This window comes from Lampris incognitus, chromosome 3 (assembly GCF_029633865.1).
Source record: "Lampris incognitus isolate fLamInc1 chromosome 3, fLamInc1.hap2, whole genome shotgun sequence".
Lineage (NCBI taxonomy): Eukaryota > Metazoa > Chordata > Actinopteri > Lampriformes > Lampridae > Lampris > Lampris incognitus.
In genome coordinates, this window is record NC_079213.1 from 77,476,014 (window position 1) to 77,499,741 (window position 23,728).

Sequence of the window (23,728 nt, forward strand, 5' to 3'; positions counted from 1 at the left end):
CAGGAGGCGGAGCTGGAGGTGGCAGAGTTGAAGATGCTAAGATTTTCACTGGGAGTAACGAAGAAGGACAGGATTAGGAACGATTATATTAGAGGGACCGCTCAGGTTGGACAGTTTGGAGACAAAGCAAGAGAGGCAAGATTGAGATGGCTTGGACATGTGTGGAGGAGAGATGCTGAGTATATTGGGAGAAGGATGCTGAATATGGAGCTGCCAGGGAAGAGGAGAAGAGGAAGGCCAAAGAGGAGGTTTATGGATGTGGTGAGGGAAGACATGCAGGTGGCTGGTGTGACAGAGGAAGACGCAGAAGACAGGAAGAAATGGAAACGGATGATCCGCTGTGGCGACCCCTAACGGGAGCAGCCGAAAGTAGTAGTAGTAGTAGTAGAGGGTTATAAGGGCAGGTTGGCAACTTTGAGCACAGATGAAGTAGAATAAAAGATGGTTATGTTTATGGAAAGCATAAGGGAACGTGAATTGCCCTCATGTCGTTGTCGTGCTGAGAGACAGAAAGAGTGAGAGAGACAGAGAGAGAGTGAGAGAGACAGAGAGAGAGTGAGAGAATTTAATTTTAAACAACTCTTAATTTTACATAAGACAAAACTTCAACAATTGACATATCCATTTCACGACATCAACATATGCAACTCCTTTACATTAAAACATCCAAAGAGGTCTTTTTTAAAAAGTAGTCCAAGTCACATACTCCCAAAGGGTTCAAAAAATATTATGCAAAAACAGAAGTAAATACCAATTACCCCTCATTGACTGAGAGAGAAAGAGAGAGAGAGAGAGAGCGCGAGAGAGAGTGAGAGAGAGAGAGAGGGAGAGACTCGTCTATACAGTCCCACAGTCAGTCAGTTTGACTTAGTTTTGAATGATCATTGCTGAAGAATTTGAAAGATGTTTTGAAGATTAGCTGTGTTGGTTAGATCACTTTTTAGACATCTTTTTTAACAACAGCAGTAATTTCTGACAAAGGGTCCGTGTCGTGGCAACTGTTGAATTCCACACTGACAGAAATGAGGAATGAGACAAAAATCTCTTACAGTATTGTCACACGATTTTATTATGTGTTCATGAACAGACGCATCCAAGCCCAGGTGCCTGAATGTGCACCGATCAATACAGTCCAGTCTCTCTTATAGGACAGTTGTCTGTTCTTCCCCTCCTTATCTCATGTCTTTCAGCTCTCATCCACCAAGGCCATTTCTCCAATTTACTGCATACAGACTTGCTACACTCAGTCAGTCCCCCATACAGCCAACAATTAACAATAGGCCCTTATTTGTGCACCTGGAGAAGACACTTTATAAGACTACCTTTTTCCTACTACACATGGACTTCAAGGATCCATCTAAGTAATGCAAGGTCATGGTGAAAGATTAAAAGTAAGCAAACATCAAATATGAATTGCCCTCACAGTCCGCCACTGATGCATGTTGTACAGTCGTGTTATTCGTCCGTCGCAGCGACGAGGACCGTCTAGTCATCCTGTGATGGATGACTGATAACTTGCGCAATGATTAAATTGAGGAAGAGTTGTGCATCATCAAACCCACTCTCTCATCTGAGACCACCTACTACCAGTAGCAAGACTAAGCGAGAAGACTGGCAATGGATGCAGATTTTTCCTCAGGGTTTCTTCCCGAAGCCGTTTTCCTTCTCCTAGATGAGCTGCCCGACAGGCTAACGAGCTCCATCTACCCGGGTCTGAAATCAGAGTTGTCCTTCTCCTAGATTGGCTGCCAACCAAGGCTAACGAGTCCAATCGACCCACTCGGTTAAACCGCCGGAAACCCGGTCGCCCCTCAGCAAACTTTGAGAAAACAGGAGGTACCACGAGAAGGTGCTGCTGTGGACACATTTGCATAGGGGTGGCCATATGCTAAGGTCCTGATGGACCCGCGGCAATCACTACACCAGGAAGCGAGAGGCCACCGCACCGCTTCGCATTCCTTTAATTCCTTTAATTTGTCCAGTAGTACTGTAGTTTTGTCCATGTACAGTGGGACATTATGGTTTTTAAGGAATAGTTACAACTGAGGACTGATTGAAAAGTATTCTCCAAAGTGATTTTCATGCACAGGAGTAAAAACATGAAAACAAAGAAACAAGAGGGATCACTAACTGCTTCCCTGTTTACTACAAGCATTTGCTGCACAGTAGCTCATAAAGCAGGAATAAATGGACTGAACAGAATGCTTGGCTAATTCTAGCATGTTGGCTAACTGCTTGTAATGTAACACTGTGACTAAAGTAACACCATCTGCCTATGAGCTTGGGCAAAAATGTGTGTATAACGTGCATAATGAGATGAATGTAATGTGCATAATGAGATGATTATCTGGAGCGTATCATGCGTTGTGCTTTAATCATAATGATTAGTGTGGGACTTAGACTTTGTCCTTTATATCTTAATTTGGCATTTGCTTGCAAATGTCTGATGACTGAATGCTGAGTTGGGAGTTAGGACTCAGTAACAACTAATGACTAAAGCTGAGGACACTTTTTTATTTTGTCCGTTTTCAACATTTGTGAAATGCTGATGACAGTTACAGTAAGAGACCTTTTGTCAAATAAGTGCTGTGACTGACTGTGTACCTTAAAGTATGACAAAAGATTAGATGAGTCTCCAGTTCCACATGATTTCATTAAATGGATGACAGAAATGTATCACATGGCCATTTAGTCTCTCATCAATCACTTAAGTCTATTCAGGCCAGTTTTATGATTGTGGCTTTCTAGAGAAGTGGATTTATGGAATCCTAATGGATTAAGGGGAATATCAGTCCAGCCTCCCTGCACAGAAAGTTTCAATCTGTAGTAAACATGACATTTGCTTTTTCCTGGGGAAGGTAAGGGAACAAGGAGGTTACAGCCTCCAACACGTTTACATGAAAACACAGCTGTCATAAATATGTGCGTGCATGCGTGCGCACGCGCACACGCACACACGCACGCACACACACACACACACACACACACACACACACACACACACACACACACACACACACACACACACACCCCTAAATGCACACGTACTTGTTTTTGATTTCCAGCTGAAGATAGTGAATACTAAGAATGGTACTTAACTGTTACTATATGTACAGTTCTTGTAAACATAATAATAAAAATCATAAAAAAAAGGTTCTGCATAAAATGTATATTCATCCTCTCATCTCCCGCTGGAGATCTGGGTCATTTAAAATTCTCATGACCACCATCAAGAAAACCCTTAAATGGGATGAGAATACTTCCTGCTGATACAAAAAGTCCCAGCAAAGGATGTTCTCACTTTGGCAACTGAGGAAGTTCAACACCTCATGGCAAATCCTGGTCCACTTTAATATATTTTAAGATTGCAAAAATATCTTCATATTCTCCATTCCAGTCTGGCATAGTTCCAGCCTCTCAATCCGAAAATAAACTCTAATGTGTTGTGGACACTGCTGAGCACGTCCTTATCTGGCAGCCACCCTTCATTAAGGACCTAGACTACACCGGGGCTACGTACCGGGCAGACAGCAGTGTGTTACCTACCATGCATAACCAAGAAACCATCTGTTTTACACAACCCCATGTGGGCAATGGTGCCAATCCAGTAAAACCAAGACCACCTGTCACCTCAGCTGCATCCGCCTCAGAGCTGCAAACAAGTTTTTCTAAGACTTGTTCCCTGTAGCATCTCATAGATATCATATCTCATAGAAATTACAATTATCATGCTACTGTTGATAATTATTGTCATTCTATATATATTTACCAAAGCTGTGTTTGCATAAAGTTTTGCCACTTGCACCACGATGTCTTTGCACATTAAAATGCTCTTCAGCTTTGGAGTACATCTTATCCCATGATCGTAACTTATAACGTTCAACTCACCTCTTGGTGCATTGGACCACCGCTCTGCTGGGAATTCACTACACTGCCCCCTACAGCTGCTACCATGCTGCTGCTTGAAGGGTAATAGTTAATGAATACTGAATATGTGTGGGATACTCTGTGTTTTTAGTCTGCTGTGCATTGCGTGTCTTACTTACTCTGTCCCTCTGTTTGGAATATCATGTGGCCTGTGTACCATGTTGTGTCAGTATATCCTTTGATTTGGTAGGTTGTCCATTTCCCTTTGCATAGTTATGGCCCAGACAAAATGCTCTACATATATGCGGTACATATATATCATAATTGTTGTGTTGTAGTGTTGTTATTCTATGCTAAGTAATTAATGGACTGCATTTATATAGCACTTTTCTAGTCTACTAGCTGCTGAAAGTGCTTTACAGTGTATGTCTCACATTCACCCATTCACACACACATTCATTCCTACACTGATGGTGGAGGCTGCCATGCAAGGCGCCAACCTGCTCATCAGGAGCAGTAAGGGGTTCATTGTCTTGCTCAAGGAACCGGCAACCTTCTGATTACTAGATGACCCACTCTACCTCCTGAGCCATGCCGTCCCCTACAATCAGTACACTGTAAACTGAGAGAGCCACGAAACCAGAGTCAAATTCCATGTAGTGTAAACCTACATGGCCAATAAACATGAATCTGATTCTCCATCTATTATCCAAACCGCTTATCCTGCTCTCAGGGTCACGGGGATACTGGAGCCTATCCCAGCAGTCATTGGGCGGCAGGCCGGGAGACAACCTGGACAAGCCACCAGGTCATCACAGGGATAACACACACACACACACACACACACACACACACACACACACACACACACACACACACACACACACACACACACACACACACACACACACACACACACACACACACACACATTCACACCTAGGGACAATTTAGTATGGCCGATTCACCTGACCTACATGTCTTTGGACTGCGGGAGGAAACCACAGCACCCGGAGTAAACCCACGCAGACATGGGGAGAACATCAAATTTCAGGCCATCCACATCTTCCCAATGCACGCTTGTAACAGTCATTATTGGGCTTGCCTAAGCCCAATAATGGTGTGTACTCTATGGGTGTGATGATTTTTTTGAACATACTCTGTAATAGTTTTGTATTTCTGCCTCATACAGGCGATTTCTGCATCTGTGTGGGTGTCCTCCGGGCACTCCGGTTTCCTCCCACCATCAAAAAAGACATGCATGTTAGGGTCAATACGCCTGTCTGTGCTGCTGACCAAAGCAATAGGAAGAAATAACTTGAGTTGGTCCCTGGGTGCTGCACATTGGCTGCCCACTCACGAACAAGATTTTATCGGGTAATATTTCATGAACATTCAGCGCAATGCATTCAGCTGTACTGTTTTAAAAATTATAATTGCACGGAAGAATTAGTTCAGAACGATGAGCCATTTTGAAAAAAAATTGGGAGGAATTTACCACTGCGACTTTGACTTATCCACTGTTTGGTCACGTTGGAAGTGTAGTAAAAAGAATGACTTGCTTTTTCCGTTACTGTTGACCCCTGACCTGAATCAGTTACATGTGTAAAACCCACAATCAAATTACACCACTTCTCAACAGCCGACCTTATTTACTATCAGAACAGCTCCTCTGATGGCTGTGTTAAACTTTAAAAACTTCAACTTTTAATCTGTACTGCCCCCCCCCCAATTGTATGCAGCCAATTACCCTACTCTTCCAAGCCATCCCAGTCACTGCTCCACCCCCTCTGCCCATCCGGGGGGGGGGGCTGCAGACTACCACATGCCTCCTCCAATACATGTGGAATCACCAGCCGCTTCTTTTCACCTGACTGAGGAGTTTCACCAGGGGGACGTAGTGTGTGGCAGGATCTCGCTATTCCCCCCAGTTTCCCCTCCCCTGTTCCCAGAACAGGCACCCCAACTAATCAGAGGAGGTGCTAGTGCAGCAACCAGGACACATACCCACATCTGGCTTCCCACCCGCAGACATGGCCAATTGTGTCTGTAGAGATGCTCGACCAAGCTGGAGGTAACACGGGGATTCAATCCAGCGATCCCCATGTTGGTAGGCAACGGAATAGACTGCTATGCTACCCAGATGCCCTGTACTGCTTTGTAAGACCTATGCCAGGAGGTAAAAAGCTTTCTTTGCTACAATTAGACATTTTTTCGGGACATTCAAGACAGCACTTTTGGGATCGTGTCAAAGAATAAACATCTCAGCGTGCATAAAGATGCAAACTACCTCCATGCAGTAAAACAAAACAAAAAAAAACGTGTTTTTTTTTCAAAAATCCCTTAACCAGAAAAAAAATCTTGTAAAAAATATTTCACCGAAATTGTTCATATCTGAATATCATTGCATTTGTTTTGTGGGACATAAAATCCATACATGGTTTCATTCAGAACAAATTATGGACATAAGATTTGCTCTCCGTCTCAATACCCTCTGTTCCTGCAATGCAAAAAGTGCATCGGCTGCATTAATTGACAGAGGCCACTATATTTCAATATAAATTATGCTGCACCAGTCAGGGGGAACTGAATCCGAATGCAACATGCAAACACCTTTCCTGACAGGTAGCTAGTGTTAATCAACCCTAGGGCCTTAGAGTACTTCTGAAATAAGGAGAAAACAAACAAACAGACCTTCATCACTCATTTTATGTTTTTATCCCCAGTCTTTGCAGAACATTGCACCATAATGAACCGTATAGAAACTGGAAAGGAAATCTTCATCATGAAAAACTGTGACCCTTTACAAGAACCATACATAGAACCTTAAGAATGAGGATTAAACTCAGAAATGTACAACTCTTTTTTTTTGGGGGGGGGTGTTTTTTATTTTTGGGAGGGTGGCTTTTTCTCCCCCAACTGTACTTGGCCAATTACCCCACTTTTCCGAGCCATCCCAGTCGCTGCTCCATCCCCTCTGCCGATGCAGGGAGGTTTGCAGACTACTACAGTACATGCCTCCTCTGATACATGTGGAGTCGCCAGCCACTTCTTTTCACCTGACAGTGAGGAGTTTCTCCAGGGGGACATAACGCATGGGAGAATCACGCTGTTCCCCCTCCCCCCTGAACAGGTACCCCGACTGACCAGAGGAGGCGCTAGTGTAGCACCAGGACACATACCCACATCCGGCTTCCCGCCCACAGACATAGCCAATTATGTTTGTAGGGACGCCGACCATGCCGGAGGTAACACGGGGACTTGAACTGGCAACCCCCATATTGGTAGGCAATGGAATAGACCGCTGCGCTACCTGGACGCCACAGCTCCATTTTGAATTGATATGAATCATTATATATTTCCGTATGTTAGTCAATATTTGAATAACTTTCCGGGGAATTTCTGTTATGTCATCAGACTTTATGTCTTGCAGTACCAAATGACAGCAGGCCACATTGTTTGGACCTTGTCCACCCATAAAAAAGTGAAGAGGTATGTTTGCTAAGTAGCCAGTTAATTTATCGAGCATTTGCAGCCTTTGCTGTGTTGGATTTTTACTGTGACATGGATGATAATATCATATGAGCACTGGCACATGTTAGAAACTCAAAAAAGCTGTAAAAACTGGTTTTAAAGCAGGTGCTCCACTTGATTCATACACTATGATACGATCAAACAAAACACAGAGAGATGTCTCGTGGAACAGGTTTTTTCCCCCCAAGTCCTATTAGGAATGAAACCCTAGTTTGTCTATTTCAGAAGTCCCTAAAATACTCACTTGAGATAATCTCACTATCTGTCCATGTGCTTTAATAGCCCCATTTAGTAATTTTGAATTCATTTTTTATTCAATTTTCATTTATTTCGCATAAAATTACAGTAATAGAAACCTTGATGAACATGCATGTAAGATTTTTTTTTAAATCGCATGCTAAAAGTAGGATTTGTTTTCAACCTATTTATTTCTAAAGGTCTGCATGTTAACCACAGCCTTTGAATATATATCAGCTCATATAAAACAAAAATAATGCACAATTTTGCCCAGCATTTCTTGGGCTGGTGTCACTTGAGAAGTTGCTTTGATTATTAAATCTGATATGTTGTTGAAGAAGCAGACAAAATGACCCTTAAGACCCAAACGCTGATATTCAGTTAACAGTATCTGTTGAACAACAAATGTGGCCTTTAAATCTGATTACTGCGTGCTTACATTTAACCTATAACTGACGTACTTTAAAATTGGTATCTTATTTTTAACATTGATACTTTTACATTTTGATGTAAAGTTTGATTTAAACACTGTTGTGTTTGCAGAGTGTTGCAAATCGATGCAAAACTGGTAGGAAATGTATCATCAAATTGCATGCCCTCTTGAGTTTTAGAACTCAACAATGGGACTATTTCTTGTCATACCTACAATTTAAAGGGAATTTGCATCACACAACTGCATCAGCAAGAACTATAGTGTATTAAAGGCCTTCCCGAGCCCGTATGGTTCCACAAAGACATAGCTGAGACAATATGCAGTGTGTCTCTGGGACAATAATCCTACAGACTGGGTGACTGGGGTCAATCTAAATTGCTGTGAAGTCATCTTACACGGCCGTTGTAGGATTAATGCAGTTCTGTGGGATTGAACTGAAGCAACAGCGATATATACATGGAGGGAGAGAGGCAGAGACTCGCATGGAGAGATTGAATCCTTGTGTGTGTGTGTGTGTGTGTGTGTGTGTGTGGGGAGACTTTAAGTGAGAGGCTGCATATTTTCAGGATTTGCTTGTTTTGATGTGATGTCTGTATGTAATGCTGTGTGCATGTGCATGTGCGTGTGTGTCTGTGTGTGTGTCAGAGAGAGAAAGCAAGAGAAAGAGCGCACAAGAAAGAAAGATGTACATAATGCTGTGTGTGTGAGTCAGAGAGAGAAAGAGCACGAGAAAGAGAGAAAGATGTGCATAATGCTGAGTGCATGTGTGTGAGAGAGAGAGAGAGAGAGAGTGTGTGTGTGTGTGTGTGTGTGTGTGTGCGTGCGTGTGTCAGAGAGAGAGAGAGAGGGGGAGAGAGAGAGAGCAGTACATATGAGAGGAAATGCAAAGTAAACACTGACTCTTATAATTCGGGGGGGTGGTGGTGGTGGTTAAACAACAGTTATCAGTTGTGCTTCATGTTGACTTGCGTTGTAATTTGATCTGCTCATCAGACACTGCATTACATCCGTGGTAGAATCCATCATGGAGGGCAAGCAAAACTATGCAGAACTGAAACGCGACTTCCGGGTCCATTAACATTCACTAGTCATTCACTGAACAGCAGCACAACTGTGTAGTGATCAAAATAAAGTTGTGGACAACAGAATGAGATGTTGACATAACACAGAGGGTAGAATCAGTCAGGCACTTACAGTACATAGTAAAATATTAAGTAACAGAGTTTGTGTGGGTGTGTGGGGGGGGGGTGTTTTTGTGTTTGCATATGTGCGCCTGCATGCTTGGGTAACAGCACTTGCTACTGTCAAGCTAAGCTGTAGGTGACCCCACTCATAAACTGCCCGTTGGAGCTCAAAATGGCAAAACTTGGTAACTTTTTTTAATCGTGTCCACTTAGAAGCTAGTTTCCTGAACGTGGCCCCAAGCTGCTGTCTGTGAATCCATGCAAATCATGCACCAGGTCTGACAGGTCGTGTTCCCCTAAGATTTACATGGCACTCTTGTTACATCTGGACAACGTTTTGCAACGTTTTGCATTTTGGAGATCTTAAAGATAGATCGACCCAAGAGTAGACGTCACTATTTATTTATTCATTTGTCAGTGTTCACCACTGCCGCCCTCCTGGATACGGCCCTAACTGCAGATGATGTTCCTAAAGGAACGCGGATCATTTTAACATAGCTTCTAACAGGAACGTTGGAAATGAACATACCTATAAGTGTTTACTAGACGTGCTGTAAAACATGTTAAAAATCTATTGACTCACCCACAGTGTTCGGTGTTTGAATATGGGATGCGCTGTAGCTGTATGTGTATCGCACTAAAAAGGTCGGGCCTAAGAAGTCCTATTAGTTCTTTTTGAATCCATGCAGAAGGAAATGAGGTCCCTGCAGCCAAGACGTATGCATGTGTCAAAAGATAGAGAATGGGCAAAAACAGGAGTGAAGATTTAAAATCAGCTCCTGCTAAATTTAAATTCCAAGAGCCACATCAATCATCTCACAAGATCAGCCTTCTACCATCTTAAAAACATTTCAGAACTAAGGGGCTTTCTATCAAAATCAGACTGTGAGAAATTAATCCATGCATTTATAACAAGTAGACTAGACTACTGCAATGGACTATTCAGCGGCCTCCCAAAATCAGGTGTGCGCCAACTACAGTTAATTCAAAATGCGGCAGCACGTGTTCTCACCGGAACTAAAAAGTATGAACACATTACACCTGTTCTTAGACCTCTGCATTGGCTCCCTGTCAAAACTAGAATCGATTTTAAATTCTGTTAATTGTATACAAAGTGCTAAATGGTCTTGCACCACACTATATAAAAGACATGCTAATTACATACAAACCAGCAAGGACTCTCAGGTCCGATGGCAGTGGTCTTTTAACCATCCCTCGTGCTAGCTCTAGAGCAGGGGAAGCTGCGTTGTGTGTTTACACCCCAAGTAGATGGAACGCCCTGCCTGAGGACCTGAGAGAGGCCCCCACACTAAACACATTTAAAAGCAGGTTAAAAACCTTACTTTTAAAAACAGCTTACGGCTAAGTTGTAAGTGTGTGTGGGTGTGTTTTGTATATTTTGCTATTTTTGTATATTCTGCTCCGATTGTCATTACTTTTAATTAATCAGTGTTTATGACACTTTTATTTATTTTACTAACTCAGTTTTAAACTTGTCTGTACTTTTATAAAATGTGTCTGTACTTTTTTTTTTGACCTGACTTGTTTTTTGTTTTTGTTTTTTGTGAGGGGGGAGATTTTATTGTTTTATTGTGTGAAGTACTTTGTGTTTAATTTGTTTGTATGAAAAGTGCTATACAAATAAAGTCTGATTGATTGATTGATTGACTGATTGATTGATTGATTGATTGATTGATTATTGATTGATTTTTTTTATTTATTGATTGATTTGTTGGTTGATTGATAAACTGTTTTTACCTTACAGGGTGCCTATCAGTACCTATATTTTCTTTAATAAAGGGAAAATAATCTTCATGGGTAGCAAACAAAAAATGCTATTTAATAAACATGCAATGAAGTTAAGATTTTTTTATTTTCAGTTTAAACCCTCGCCCCTCAAAATGCCAGTGCATAGTTTTACTGTGTGTGTGTATAACAATTTGTGCATATATCCTTTGATTGACCAAGTGACTTGGTAGTATTCAGTATTCAATGGTAATCCTCATAGAGAGCACGCTTATGCAGGATCCCCTCTTTCTGACAGATTCAATAATACTTTGGATGAATTATGAACTGAGTGACGAATCTATTTAAGCAAAGTTAAAGCGAGTGTGTTTACAATATTTCCCCTTTCCCCTCCTCGCCCTTTCTCTGCTCCTCCCTCATGCCGTTTGCCTTCAAATCAACTGCCTTCAAATCAACTGACAGGGATTAATGAAGTTGAATTGAATTGAGTAATCACAGGCCTTTGGTTTACTTCCTGATAGTACAACATGGTGCAAAATTGTGCACTGAAACACTTAAACTGCCTACTGATCATAAGCGCTTTATTTCCTGCTGATAAAAAAAAAAGCCCAATCCTGTATGTCCGCCTCTTTGTTTTCTTAGATGCCTATCCAGTCTCCGAGGTGGTCTACACATGGACCCAGGAAGCAGCCAAATCAGTAGTGGTGGCAGAAGAGGGCTCGCGGCTCAATCAATATCTTTTGATTGGTCAGACTGCTGGGACGGAGGACATCTACACCAGCCGAGGTAACATGAACCAAGACACAAGCGCTGCCTCACCAGAGCTCTCAGATAGCCAACTAGGTCACCTTCGTGGTTTCCTATGCCACCAGACTTCATGGTGCCCCTTTATTTCTTTACTCAGGCACTTCCTTTCACACTGTGCCCGTCGTTCAGTACCTTGAGGCAACACCAGAGATGTTTAGTGCCCGCTCCATCCCTATAATTGAGCCCTGTGTTATTACACTGTGTCTCACCCAAAGCTGCTGCGAGAAGGAAATGTTTTCAAATCAAGCTGGGTCGAGACAATAAATGAATCGCAAGGATTTGAGATCACCCTCCCACACATAGCCAGCTGTCTCTATGCCGAGGGAAGAGATGGTGGTGGTGGGGGGAAATCACTTATCCCTGGTCTGAGCCATTGAGTCTGTAGGGTTAATCCGCATGCAGGCCCATCAGTTGTGCTTTTACTGAGTGACGTCACTGTGCAGGGATTGGCCGAGCCGATGGAGACACATTGGGAGCTGAGCGGCATCGCTTAATTCTGTTATGTAAAGAGGTATGATAATACACTTTTGCTGCCCGTCCACAGAGGACTTATTATAGGCTGGGGTATTCCCTGCATTGGTAATGTATATGTAGAAGGTTGCTTTAACCCATATCTGAGGAGGGAAGGTAGTGTTTACATTGGATCATGTACAGTATTAGTATGAAACATTTGCAGTTAAGTATACCTCGGTGCCTTTTAAACGCAATCCTGCTCGAGTAAATCCAAAGGTGCTCCGGTGATGGAGCTGCTAGAAAAGGACCTCTCTGTGTCGCCATCCTTACCCTGGTCAAAGGTGTCATCAAATTAACATCAAGACACAGGTTGCTGTATCTCATTCTGTACACCATCTTTGCCTCTAAGTACTCCCCAGCCCCCCCCCCCCCCGCCCCACCCTGACTCCCACACTGCTTGACCTGATTTGTGAAGACACCAAGAGCTAGGCTTCAATTAGCATCGGTAATCTGAGGTGCAAACCCTCTTTACCAAGTCAAGAATAGCTCAGCCAGCTTGGTGGAGGTCTCCCCTAACAGGTTAAGCCAGGAGACTGGAAAAGATAGACTAGTAGTTTTTAACATCCTGAAGTAACTGAACCAACTTCTTAAATGTGCTCGATATGCACATTGGTACTTCTACATCAATAGCCAATTACCTTCTTATCAGTCATTTTTCCAACACCAAAAGATAGTTTAGTCCTAAAACTGCCTCCACTCTCTCTGTTCCTACAGTTGTGAAGTTCTCTGTGCATTTCAACTCTGCTGTGAATGTTTGCTAAGATGGAGTGAGAAGAAGTCCTGTACAGTACAAGTACTCACCAGTTGACCAGCATAGCTGCATTGTTCTCTGCTATGAAAGGCAGTTCTCCATAAACACTCCAAAAACCAAACAGTAAAATCCACCAAAACCGCATTTTCACACCTCTCAGATTTCCATTTAGTCCCGAGCATAGAAGGCAGTCAACTTTGAGAGGGGTTCCCTCGGTCGTCCCACCACAGAGCAGGGCTGCTGGGTGCTAGTCATTGGAGCATAGGCTGGAGAGGTGCCCTTTTAGTTGAGGACATGGTGCTCGTCCCTGGACTGCACAGACCATTCAAACCTTCCTCTGCTCCTTCCCAGCCCCCCCTCCACCACATTCATCTGTGCACCTGTCTATAATCACCGTTTAGGAGGTCCTGCTGTGGAAGGATGTATGTACCCAATCAAGTGTGGCCTGGCCTGACAGAATGGGATGGACTATTCACTGCACAGACAGTGATAGAAGGAGAGTCTCTGTGTGTTTGTGTGTGTGTGTGTGTGTGTGTGTGTGTGTGTGTGTGTGTGTGTGTGTGTGTGTGTGTGTGTGTGTGTGTGTGTGTGTGTGAGAGAGAGAGAGAGAGAGAGAGAGAGAGAGAGAGAGAGAGAGAGAGAGAGAGAGAGAGAGAGAGAGAGAGAGAGAGAGAGAGAGAGAGAGAGAGAGAGAGAGAGAGAGAGAGAGAGAGAGAGAGAGAGAGAGAGAGAGAGAGAGAGAGAGAGCGAGAGAGAGAGAGAGAGAGCACCGCAGGATGCAGATTGTGACAAGGGATTAGTGAGACACAAAAATCCGATTTCGCCAGGAGAAAGCAGCAGTCATCTGTGGATTTTCTATAGTTTATCAGACTCAATGGCTTGACAGGATTTTTGGGAGAAAAAAAATAATAAAAGCTTCAAATGCAATCTTCAGTTGGTTAACAGGATATGATGATTTTTTTCTCACCCTCACTTTCATATTTTATCCCATGCTGTTACATTTATTACAGACATAGGCTGGTGTCATGACATGGGTACTTTCACTTTTTTGTGGGTAGTTTTTTCAATTATCTCTCTTTTTTTAAAGAAATTTCTCATAAATAAAGTCAGATAATATGTTGGTGTACTTAAAAGTGCTGTCTTCATGACCACCTGTAGGTGAACTGTATTTGCTGTGTAGTAATAACAGCAAGGTGAATGAGTTCATCTGGACACAACGTTTATTCTCCCAAAATAAACGTTGTGTTCGGATGAACTGATTCACCTTGCTGTGATTTTCTTACCTGAATTATTGAGCACGCATGAAGACATGTTGTGTAGTAAGTTTACTGTCATTCATTAAGCTCCCAATCGAGCCTGTACGCACCCCTGCTTGCTTCTTAGCTGGCATTACATTTGACAACATTAGTATCTTGACTTTGTTTTTGTTGTGATGTGGACATGCATAAAGCCTTGTCTGGCTAATTACTTTTTGATGCCTGTAAAAACACAGGAACCGTGTCAACCCAGATTAAAGGCCAAAAGCAATATATATTAAAGCCATGTTTTAAACTGAGAGCTAAGACTTTACTAACACTGAATTAATTTTCAAGAACATAATGCGGGGCGTCCGGGTAGTGTAGTGGTCTATTCTATTGCCTCCAACACAGGGATTGCCAGTTTGAATCCCCGTGTTACTTCCGGCTTGGTCGAGCATCCCTACAGACACAACTGGCCGTGTCTGCGGGTGGGAAGCCAGATGTGGGTATGTGTCCTGGTCGTTGCACTAGCACCTCCTCTGGTCAGTCAGGGCACCTGTTCAGGGGGGAGGGGGAACTGGAGGGAATAGCATGATCCTCCCACATGCTATGTCCCCCTGAAGAAACTCCTCACTGTCAGGTGAAAAGAAGCGGCGGCGACGCCACATGTATCGGAGGGCGTAAGTGGTAGTCTGCAGCCCTCCCTGGATCGGCAGAGCGGGTGGAGCAGCGATCAACGCAGCTCGGAAGAGTGGGGTAATTGGGCGGATACAATTGGGGAGAAAAATTGGGAAAAATAAAAAACAAAAACAAAAAAACAGAACATAATGGCGGTTATGACTGAGCTAACTTTGTTTCAGATTCTCGTAGTGCAAGAAAATATGGAGGTTTGCTTATCCTTCACCCAGCCTATGAACTGTCAAAATTTTGGCCAGGCAAGAGTTGAATGGAGGTTAGATAGTTTGCCCGATGGAAACTGCCTATCATCACGATAACTTAGCCCCACATCCTCCACAATTTGATTTTTTTTTTAATCAAAATCCTCCACAACCTGCCAACTACATCATACCTGATCTCCTCCAGCATAACGTTTTCTTCTCTAACATGGAGTAAATGAGGTGCAAAAAGAGCAGAAAACTGGAGTGTCTCCAACACTAAGCAACGCCTCCTCCCCTTTCCCGCTCTTTTCTCTAGGTCAATACACTGTGATGATGGCTCACTTCTACCTGAAGAGGAAGATTGGTTATTTTGTCATCCAAACTTACATGCCCTGCTTCATGACCGTTATCCTATCGCAGGTGTCCTTCTGGCTCAACCGTGAGTCTGTGCCAGCGCGAACTGTTTTTGGTGAGTTTGAATTGCCGACACACTCCTGCATATTAGCTCTTGTTAAGGAGTGTGTATGTGTTTCCATTAAAAAGTGAGCCGTTAAAGTGATATGCCCGCTGCATATTGTCCATGTTGTTCATCTCCAATCCATGCACCTCTTCTGTTTAACTGTGTGCTTGATACATCAGTATTGATCGATGACATGGAAGAGAGATGGACAAAAAGGAACTCATAATTTATCCATTTATCCATGATGGAGACACAGCACAGCTTTGAGTATGCAACAATGTCCTGATTGTAAAACTCATTGCTTAACTTTCCTTTCCCTCAGGTGTGACCACCGTGCTCACCATGACTACACTTAGCATCAGTGCCAGAAACTCCTTGCCCAAGGTGGCCTATGCCACGGCTATGGACTGGTTCATAGCCGTGTGCTACGCCTTTGTTTTCTCTGCCCTCATTGAGTTTGCCACAGTAAACTACTTCACTAAGAGGAGCTGGGCCTGGGACGGAAAGAAGGCAATGGAGGCCCAACAGCCCAAGGTGTGTGTGTGTGTGTGGTGTGTGTGTGTGTGTGTGTGTGTGTACCAGGTTTTTCTGTTCTAATGGGGACATTTAGTCCCCATTAGAATAGAAAAACCTGAAACTGCCTACCTGGTGGGGACATTTTATTGGTCCCCATGAGGAAAAGGGTCTATTTTAGGGTTAGGACTTGATTTCAGGGTTAAGGTTAGAATTGGGATTGTGTTAAGATTAGGGGAAGGGTAAGGGTTAAGGTTAGAATTAGGATTAGGTTAAAGTTATGGTTAGGGTTGAGGTTAGAATTAGGGATAGGTTAAGGTTAGGGTAAGGGTTAAGGTTAGAATTAGGATTTGGTTAAAGTTAAGGTAAGGGTTGAGTTTAGAATTAGGATTAGTTTAAAATTACGGTAAGGGTTAAGGTTAGAATTAGGATTATTTTAAAGTTATGGTTAGGGTTGAAGTTAGAATTAGGATTAGATTAAGGTTAGGGTAAGGGTTAAGGTTAGAATTAGGATTAGGTTTAAATTATGGTAAGGGTTAAGGTTAGAATTAGGATTAGGTTAAAGTTAAGGTTAGGGTAAGGGTTAAGGTTAGAATTAGGATTAGGGTAAAGTTAAGGTTAGGATAATGGTTAAGGTTAGAATTAGGATTAAGTTAAAGTTAGGGTAAGGGTTGAGGTTAGAATTAGGATTAGGTTTAAATTAAGTTAAGGGTTAAGGTTAGAATTAGGATTAGGTTAAAGTTAAGGTTAGGGTAAGGATTGAGGTTAGAATTAGGATTAGGTTAAAATTAGGGTAAGGGTTGAGGTTAGGCATGCAGTTATGATGGTTAAGGTTAGGGTTAAGGGCTAAGGAATGAATGTAGTCAATGAGGGGTCCCCACAAGTATAAGGTGACATGGTGTGTGTGTGTGTGGGGGGGGGGGTTACATCGAGTGCGCATGCAAATACAGCAGTTTAATGTGTAGTATCCTATGAAACGTTTGAACAACAGAGAAACGTACACTTTACAACCAGCAAGGCGAGCCAGCGACATCCTCTTGAGACAGGATCATCATTCCTCTCCACACAGTTGAAGCAATGCTGATGCAATCAGTTCTCAAATCCCTGAAGTCTTGTTTCAACTCAGTGACTTGGAGAAACTCCATGTCACACATGATAATTAAGTGAGGGATAAATCGGGCATGGCGTAGAGCTTAAAAAGAAGTGGATCAATAGATGTGCAGCTCAACCTGCCAGCTTCATACCGTAGTGTCAATTCATTACCGCCCACGAGCATTGACCCCCCGCCTTCATTATTTACTGGCCGAGTTTTACTTTCCGTTGTACGTGTGTGTGTGTGTGTGTGTGTGTGTGTGTGTGTGTGTGTGTGTGTGTGTGTGTGTGTGTGTGTGTGTGTGTGTGTGTGTGTGCACGCACACACGCGCACCTGTGCTTTTGTATACTGTTATCCTCATTTAAAAATAATGTTTTGTTTTTTCTTTTATCAAAAAGTTTTACGTCTCATCCATCATCATTTTTGATTAAACAGTAATGAGTTGACCTAAACACAAGGTTATCATTGCATGGAGCAGATCACTGAAGCTAAGAAACAGTCTTTTATTTTTTTTTAATTTTCATTGAACATTTTTACCTGAGCACATCTCTCCAAACTCATTCCCAGTATGAAATGAATACTTTTTATGGATGGCTAATATTTTGTTCAGCGTTATAATCAGGGCAATGCCACAGTAATTGGGGAAACTGGCTAATTGGTCTTGGCCCCTTATTTTATTAAACATCTTGCAAATCCTGGGTGTCCGGGTAGCGTAGCGGTCTATTCCATTGCCTACCACCACGGGGATCACCGGTTCGAGTCCCCGTGTTACCTCCAGCTTGGTCGGGCGTCGCTACAGACACAATTGGCCATATCTGCGGGTGGGAAGCTGGATGCGGGTATGTGTCCTGGTCGCTGCGCTAGCGCCTCTTCGGGGCGCCTGTTGAGGGGGGAGGGGGAACTGAGGGGAATAGCATGATCCTCCCATGTGCTATGTTCCCCTGGTGAAACTCCTCACTGTCAGGTGAAAAGAAGCGGCTGGCGACTCCACATGTATTGGAGGAGGCATCCGTGGAGCCCTCCCCGGCTTGGCAGAGGGGATGGAACAGCGACCAGGATGGTTCGGAAGAGTGGGGTAATTGGCTGGATACAATTGGGGAGAAAAAGGGGAGAGGGGGAAACATCTTGCAAATCCTAATGACTTTATTACGCCAACCTGGCAGTTCACCTTTATAATATCATACTGCACAACCCATATATGCTTGTCCATTCATATGTTACTGCTCGGTACCAAAGCCTGCATCATTTCTCCTTTTTTTTTTATAAAGATTAACACTGTATATACTTTGGACATTGATACCAACATGATAAAATAAAATTTGCTAGCTGTAACTGTTAACAAGCCAAGAAAGGGCGAATTTTATTCTTTTCAGCTGATGCGACTTTTTACCACAAACCACACATTCTTCTTGAAACAAATATGAAAATGTCATACTAGCTGTGATTTATCATGAATTAAAGTAACCACACAGTCTCCTCTGATTTTAACAAATTACAGCTGTAGCAACTGTTTTATTATGTGATATGAATCTGTAGCACATTGTTACAGCGGTTCAAACTTCGGCGCGAGCTCAGTCAATGAATTCCTTTTATTTCACAGAAAAGGGACCTGCTGGCTCTGTCAAAGAAGCCAAACAACGCCTGTTCAGCTGGAGTCAATTACACAACCAACATCACCAAGGATGCCTCCATCTCCACCATTTCAAACAGCACAGCTGTTCAGCTCAAGCCCTCTGAAAGTAAGGCTCCAGACCCCAAAAAGACTTACAACAGCGTGAGCAAGATTGACAAGATGTCCAGGATAGTGTTCCCAGTACTGTTTGGGACATTCAACCTCGTGTACTGGGCCACGTATCTCAACAGGGAACCAGTGATCAAAGGAGCTGTGTAACCCCCTTCAGAGCATCATCCTTCCTCCTGAAACCTATTTCAGGATCTGACAAATGGAAAACAATCCAAAACAATGCCAAGCACTGAATCCTCATTTTCTCACTGATTAATGGAGTTTTTTTTTCTTTATTTGGTATTTCAGTATATTGCATTGCATGTCCATAGCTATAGAGAAACAAAAATGCCAATTCTGCCTTTACTTTTTTCTCCTTGTGTGATTACTTCTTTCTTTACGGATGATGTCATTTTTTCCTACATCAGAACGACATTCACTGATTAGTTTCTGCCGCAAGGTTTGATGTTAACCATTTAGCATTTGGCATCTATATTTTCTCCTTGAGTCCATATGGTGTGGAAGAGTACAGCAAGGCCAAATGCTATGCAATATAATGTTTTTACAGTGTTATTACTCTAAATCTGCTGTTACATTTTAAATAGTTTGTACGAACGGGCTCAAGGTCATGATATGCAAGGCTTGGCCCAGGTACGTAGGACTTTGCTTCTTTGCTAAAAGCTGAGGAATAGCCATGCTAAATGTGTTGCCTTCAGAGTGTGATTACTCATTATGAATGCACTGAATTCTCCTGCAAATACCTTTTAAAAAGCCAGTGTTTCAAATTTCATTCAGCATTATTTAATCTGTTTATTTGGAAGATTAAAACAGGACTGACGTTAGCTAAAGTGATTGTGGCAGCTTCTGTTTTCAGGTTACCATGTTGAGAAACCCTGTATGTAATGTACGGTTGCCATGTAGGACACATGTATATATGCCCTGCTTTTAGAAAAAGGCCATTAAGCCAGTAAGTTTAGCTTCTATGTTATGCAAATATGGCAACATAATGTTACTAGTCTAGTGCTTAATTGACTGGATGTACAGGAAGATAAGCAGCATAGCTTTAGCGTTAGCAGTTTTGATAGAATATGTGATGCTTTTTTCCCACATTTTGGCTTTTTAGATCATTTTGTTTGTCGTTTCTATGAGCTTTGATGACACTTGCAAAAATATCCTTGATAAACATTTTGATGCTTTAGTGTTTTTCATTACAACTTAAGTTAGTTATGCTAGCTAAGAGACTGTGTAGCGCTTTAGCTAACATCAAGGGTTTCAGAAAAAGACCACAAAAACAAAGTTGCTGCATTTCAAACACTTGAATTTTGGTTATTTTTGAAATCACATCACCTTTGGATAGTTTCCAAATATTCAGGCAAAAAAAAAAGTTGAACTGAGTTAATTGAAATTGTCATTAATTGAAATTGCGATTAACTGACTTTTTTTTCTTAATTTACGTCCACGTGAAGTCAAGTACAGCTTTTACCATGACACATATTGCAAAGTTTCCTTTGTTCTCATTGGGCTGTGCACATTACAGTAGAGCTAGTCATTCAAGTCTCCCCGAAATTGAACAATTATGGATTATTTCATGCAACAATTAAATGAGACCAAATCAGATGCCATTATGTTAAGTGTCAGGTCATTGGAATAATGGTTTCTAAGGTGAACACAGTTCACTCGAGCGACTGAATGCCTAATGTCTGGTCTGAAGGACATGTTACTCTATGGTGAGATTATGGAAAACCTCTCCTGCATTGGCTCATTCAATTTAAGTGAATTTTATGTACAGCTGTTCCTTAATGCAAATGTCTAAAGCAATAAATAAATGCTGATATAAATGACTTCTGTCTATGATAAACTGAGTTTTATTTTTTGTTTTTTTACTATCATGGCTTTTTCTAGATTTATGCTGTAACATCCTTAATATGTAAATGGTTGAGGTATGTGAAATGTAGCGCTTTCTCTCCCCCGTTGGAAAAAAGTGCAGTGCTCTCTAATATTGCTTTTATTTATTTGGAAATGGCCTTTGCTGAAAACCAGTAAAAGGCTCTGGGGGAAAAATTTGAGCTTAGGCTCTTTTTTTTTTAAAATTGTGCACTCACTTGATTTTGAATAAAGCTTCATACACATCCTAGACCCCAAATGTTTCTCAGGAACATGGACACACATGAACAACAGTTCTCTGTACTACAAATAATCTAAATGTTGTGTTAAAAACATTGAAAATCACACCGATGAAGATATAGAGTGCCAAGGTATAACTTGGAAAGTTTGATAGAAAGATGGACAGACAGACAGACAGACAGACAGACAGATAGATAGATAGATAGATAGATAGATAGATAGATAGATAGATAGATAGATAGATAGATAGATAGATAGATAGATAGATAGATAGATAGATAGATAGATAGATAGATAGATAGATAGATAGATAGTTGTCCTGCAGGAAACTTGTTTTCACAGCCAGTACATGCACAGAAACATACAAACACGCTGCAACATACAAATGCACATACAGATACTTAAACACATAACAGTCATAAACACTTAACATTTACTCACACCCCACAGCAAGGCAGTTGGTTTAGTGCTGTTATGGCAGAACGGACAAAACTTATGCCAAAACAAGCTCTTCTCCATTTTAGAGTCCTTTATCTACGACCTAATGGAAGTAGTGTGAAATATGGATTGAGTGTGTGATCAGTGTCATTCACTGTTGTGAGTGCAAGGTGTGTGATGGCTCTGTCATTCTTCTCTGAGAGGTTGGTGGTAGGGGAGTGGATTATCTTGGAGGCAGCATGTGTGATCCTGGTTAAGTTTGTTTTTGTTGGAGATGGTTGGTATGATATAGAAACAGGGAGAAGAGTACAGCCGGATGGGTTGGCTGATGCTTTTGTAAAGTTAGCAACAGGAGGTGGGGGGAAACAAAGGGCTCTGAGCTTGACATGGAGTCTCTGCTGGGATCATTTATGCATATCAGTTATGTGTTGATCAAAGCTGAGTTTACTGTCTAAAGTGATCCATCCATCCATTATCTTAACCGCTTATCCTGCTCTCAGGGTCGAGGGGATGCTGAAGCCTATTCCAATAGTCATTGGGCGGCAGGCGGGGAGACACCCTGGACAGGCCGCCAGTCCATCACAGGGCCCATGCCCACACACACACACACACACACACACACACACACACACACACACACACACACACACACACACACACACACACACACACACACACACACACATTCCTAAGGGCAATTTAGTATGGCCAATTAACCTGACCTACATGTCTTTGGACTGTGGGAGGAAACTGGAGCCCCCGGAGGAAACCCATGCAGACACGGGGAGAACATGCAAACTCCACACAGAGGACGACCTGGGATGACCCACCAAGGTTGGACTACCCCGGGGCTCGAACCCAGGACCTTCTTGCTGTGAGGCGACCGCACTAACCACTGCGCCACCGTGCCGCCATGGCATAAAATGACATCGTAAAAGATGGCTCGTGTTTTGTGTCTTTAAACAGGTATTTTATTGGCATTGTTAACAGCTTTTTGATACAGCGCTCTTCTTGCAAGACTTACTTGCTAATGCAGAGGAGCAGGAGATAGGGTCACTGGTGGGATGCACAATACGTGCCAGCTTGCAGTACCTCCTGACTGCTTGGAGTCCCCGGGGTCTCTCTGAGGGTGAGTGGGCACTACGGGCTGTGGCAGAGGGGGGTTGTGAGGTGGAACAGGGTGACCAAACACTAAAACACTACTGTTTTCAGTGTTTACTGTCTAAAGTGAGTCCAAGATATTTTAAGGTAACCTGTTCTACTGCCTTAACGTGGATGGAGATGGGGTTGAGTCCAGTGAGTGGTGTGTTTGGCGTGTTAATGACCAGTTCTTTTGTCTTGTCCATGTTCAGTTTGAGGTAGTGGTCCATGCACCATTGTGTGAAATGAGAAATTAAGTGTTGATAGGCTGTGATGGAGTTCTTGTCATTAAGTAGTCCCAGTATGGCAGTATCACCAGAGTATTTGTAGTAAGTGGCGATGGGTGAAGGGCTGATGCAATCGTTTGTGAAGGGAGTGTAAAAAAAGGGGCTGAGGATACAGCTCTGAGGGGTGCCGGTGTTGGTGATGATGTTACTGTGCCTATTCTTACAGCCTGTGGTCTGTTGCTAAGGCAGTTGTGGGGTAGATAGATAGATAGATAGATAGATAGATAGATAGATAGATAGATAGATAGATAGATAGATAGATAGATAGATAGATAGATAGATAGATAGATAGATAGATAGATAGATAGATAGATAGATAGATAGATAGATAGATAGATAGATAGATAGATAGATAGATAGATAGATAGATAGATAGATAGATAGATAGATAGATAGATAGATAGATAGATAGATAGATAGATAGTCATACTGTGGGTAAACCCAGGCTTTACCAATAAATGTGCACTTGCTTAATGGGACAACGGTCAGCACGTGCTATCACTCCTTTGATTATAAACACGCATGTCCAGATCATACGGCTTCTACAGTTGGCAGCATTTGAAATCCATTCCGGGGTCTCTGTGGCTTGTAACATCTGGCTCACATCTGTTTGTCAAGGATTTAGCTCCACTTAAGTTGCTTTTCCATTCTGCATGACCATACTCTCATACGCCAATTTAAGCTGTCACTGATGACACCAAATGACAGCAATCATAGCTATATACCCTGAGAAGCTAAGAACAACATCGCAGTGGTGACGGG

The 23,728-nt window shown here is 42.4% G+C and overlaps 1 protein-coding gene across 1 annotated transcript in view; it reads left to right on the plus strand.

Moving 5' to 3' along the window:
* The window catches only part of gabra5 (gamma-aminobutyric acid type A receptor subunit alpha5), a 45,141-nt gene extending 25,996 nt beyond the window's left edge, over nucleotides 1-19,145 (plus strand). The window contains exons 6-9 of the mRNA XM_056277781.1: nucleotides 11,644-11,787; nucleotides 15,505-15,657; nucleotides 15,971-16,182; nucleotides 18,855-19,145. Coding sequence (XP_056133756.1) covers nucleotides 11,644-11,787; nucleotides 15,505-15,657; nucleotides 15,971-16,182; nucleotides 18,855-19,145 — 800 coding nt within the window. The remainder of the gene's footprint in view (nucleotides 1-11,643; nucleotides 11,788-15,504; nucleotides 15,658-15,970; nucleotides 16,183-18,854) is intronic.
* The last annotated feature ends 4,583 nt before the right edge of the window (nucleotides 19,146-23,728 follow it).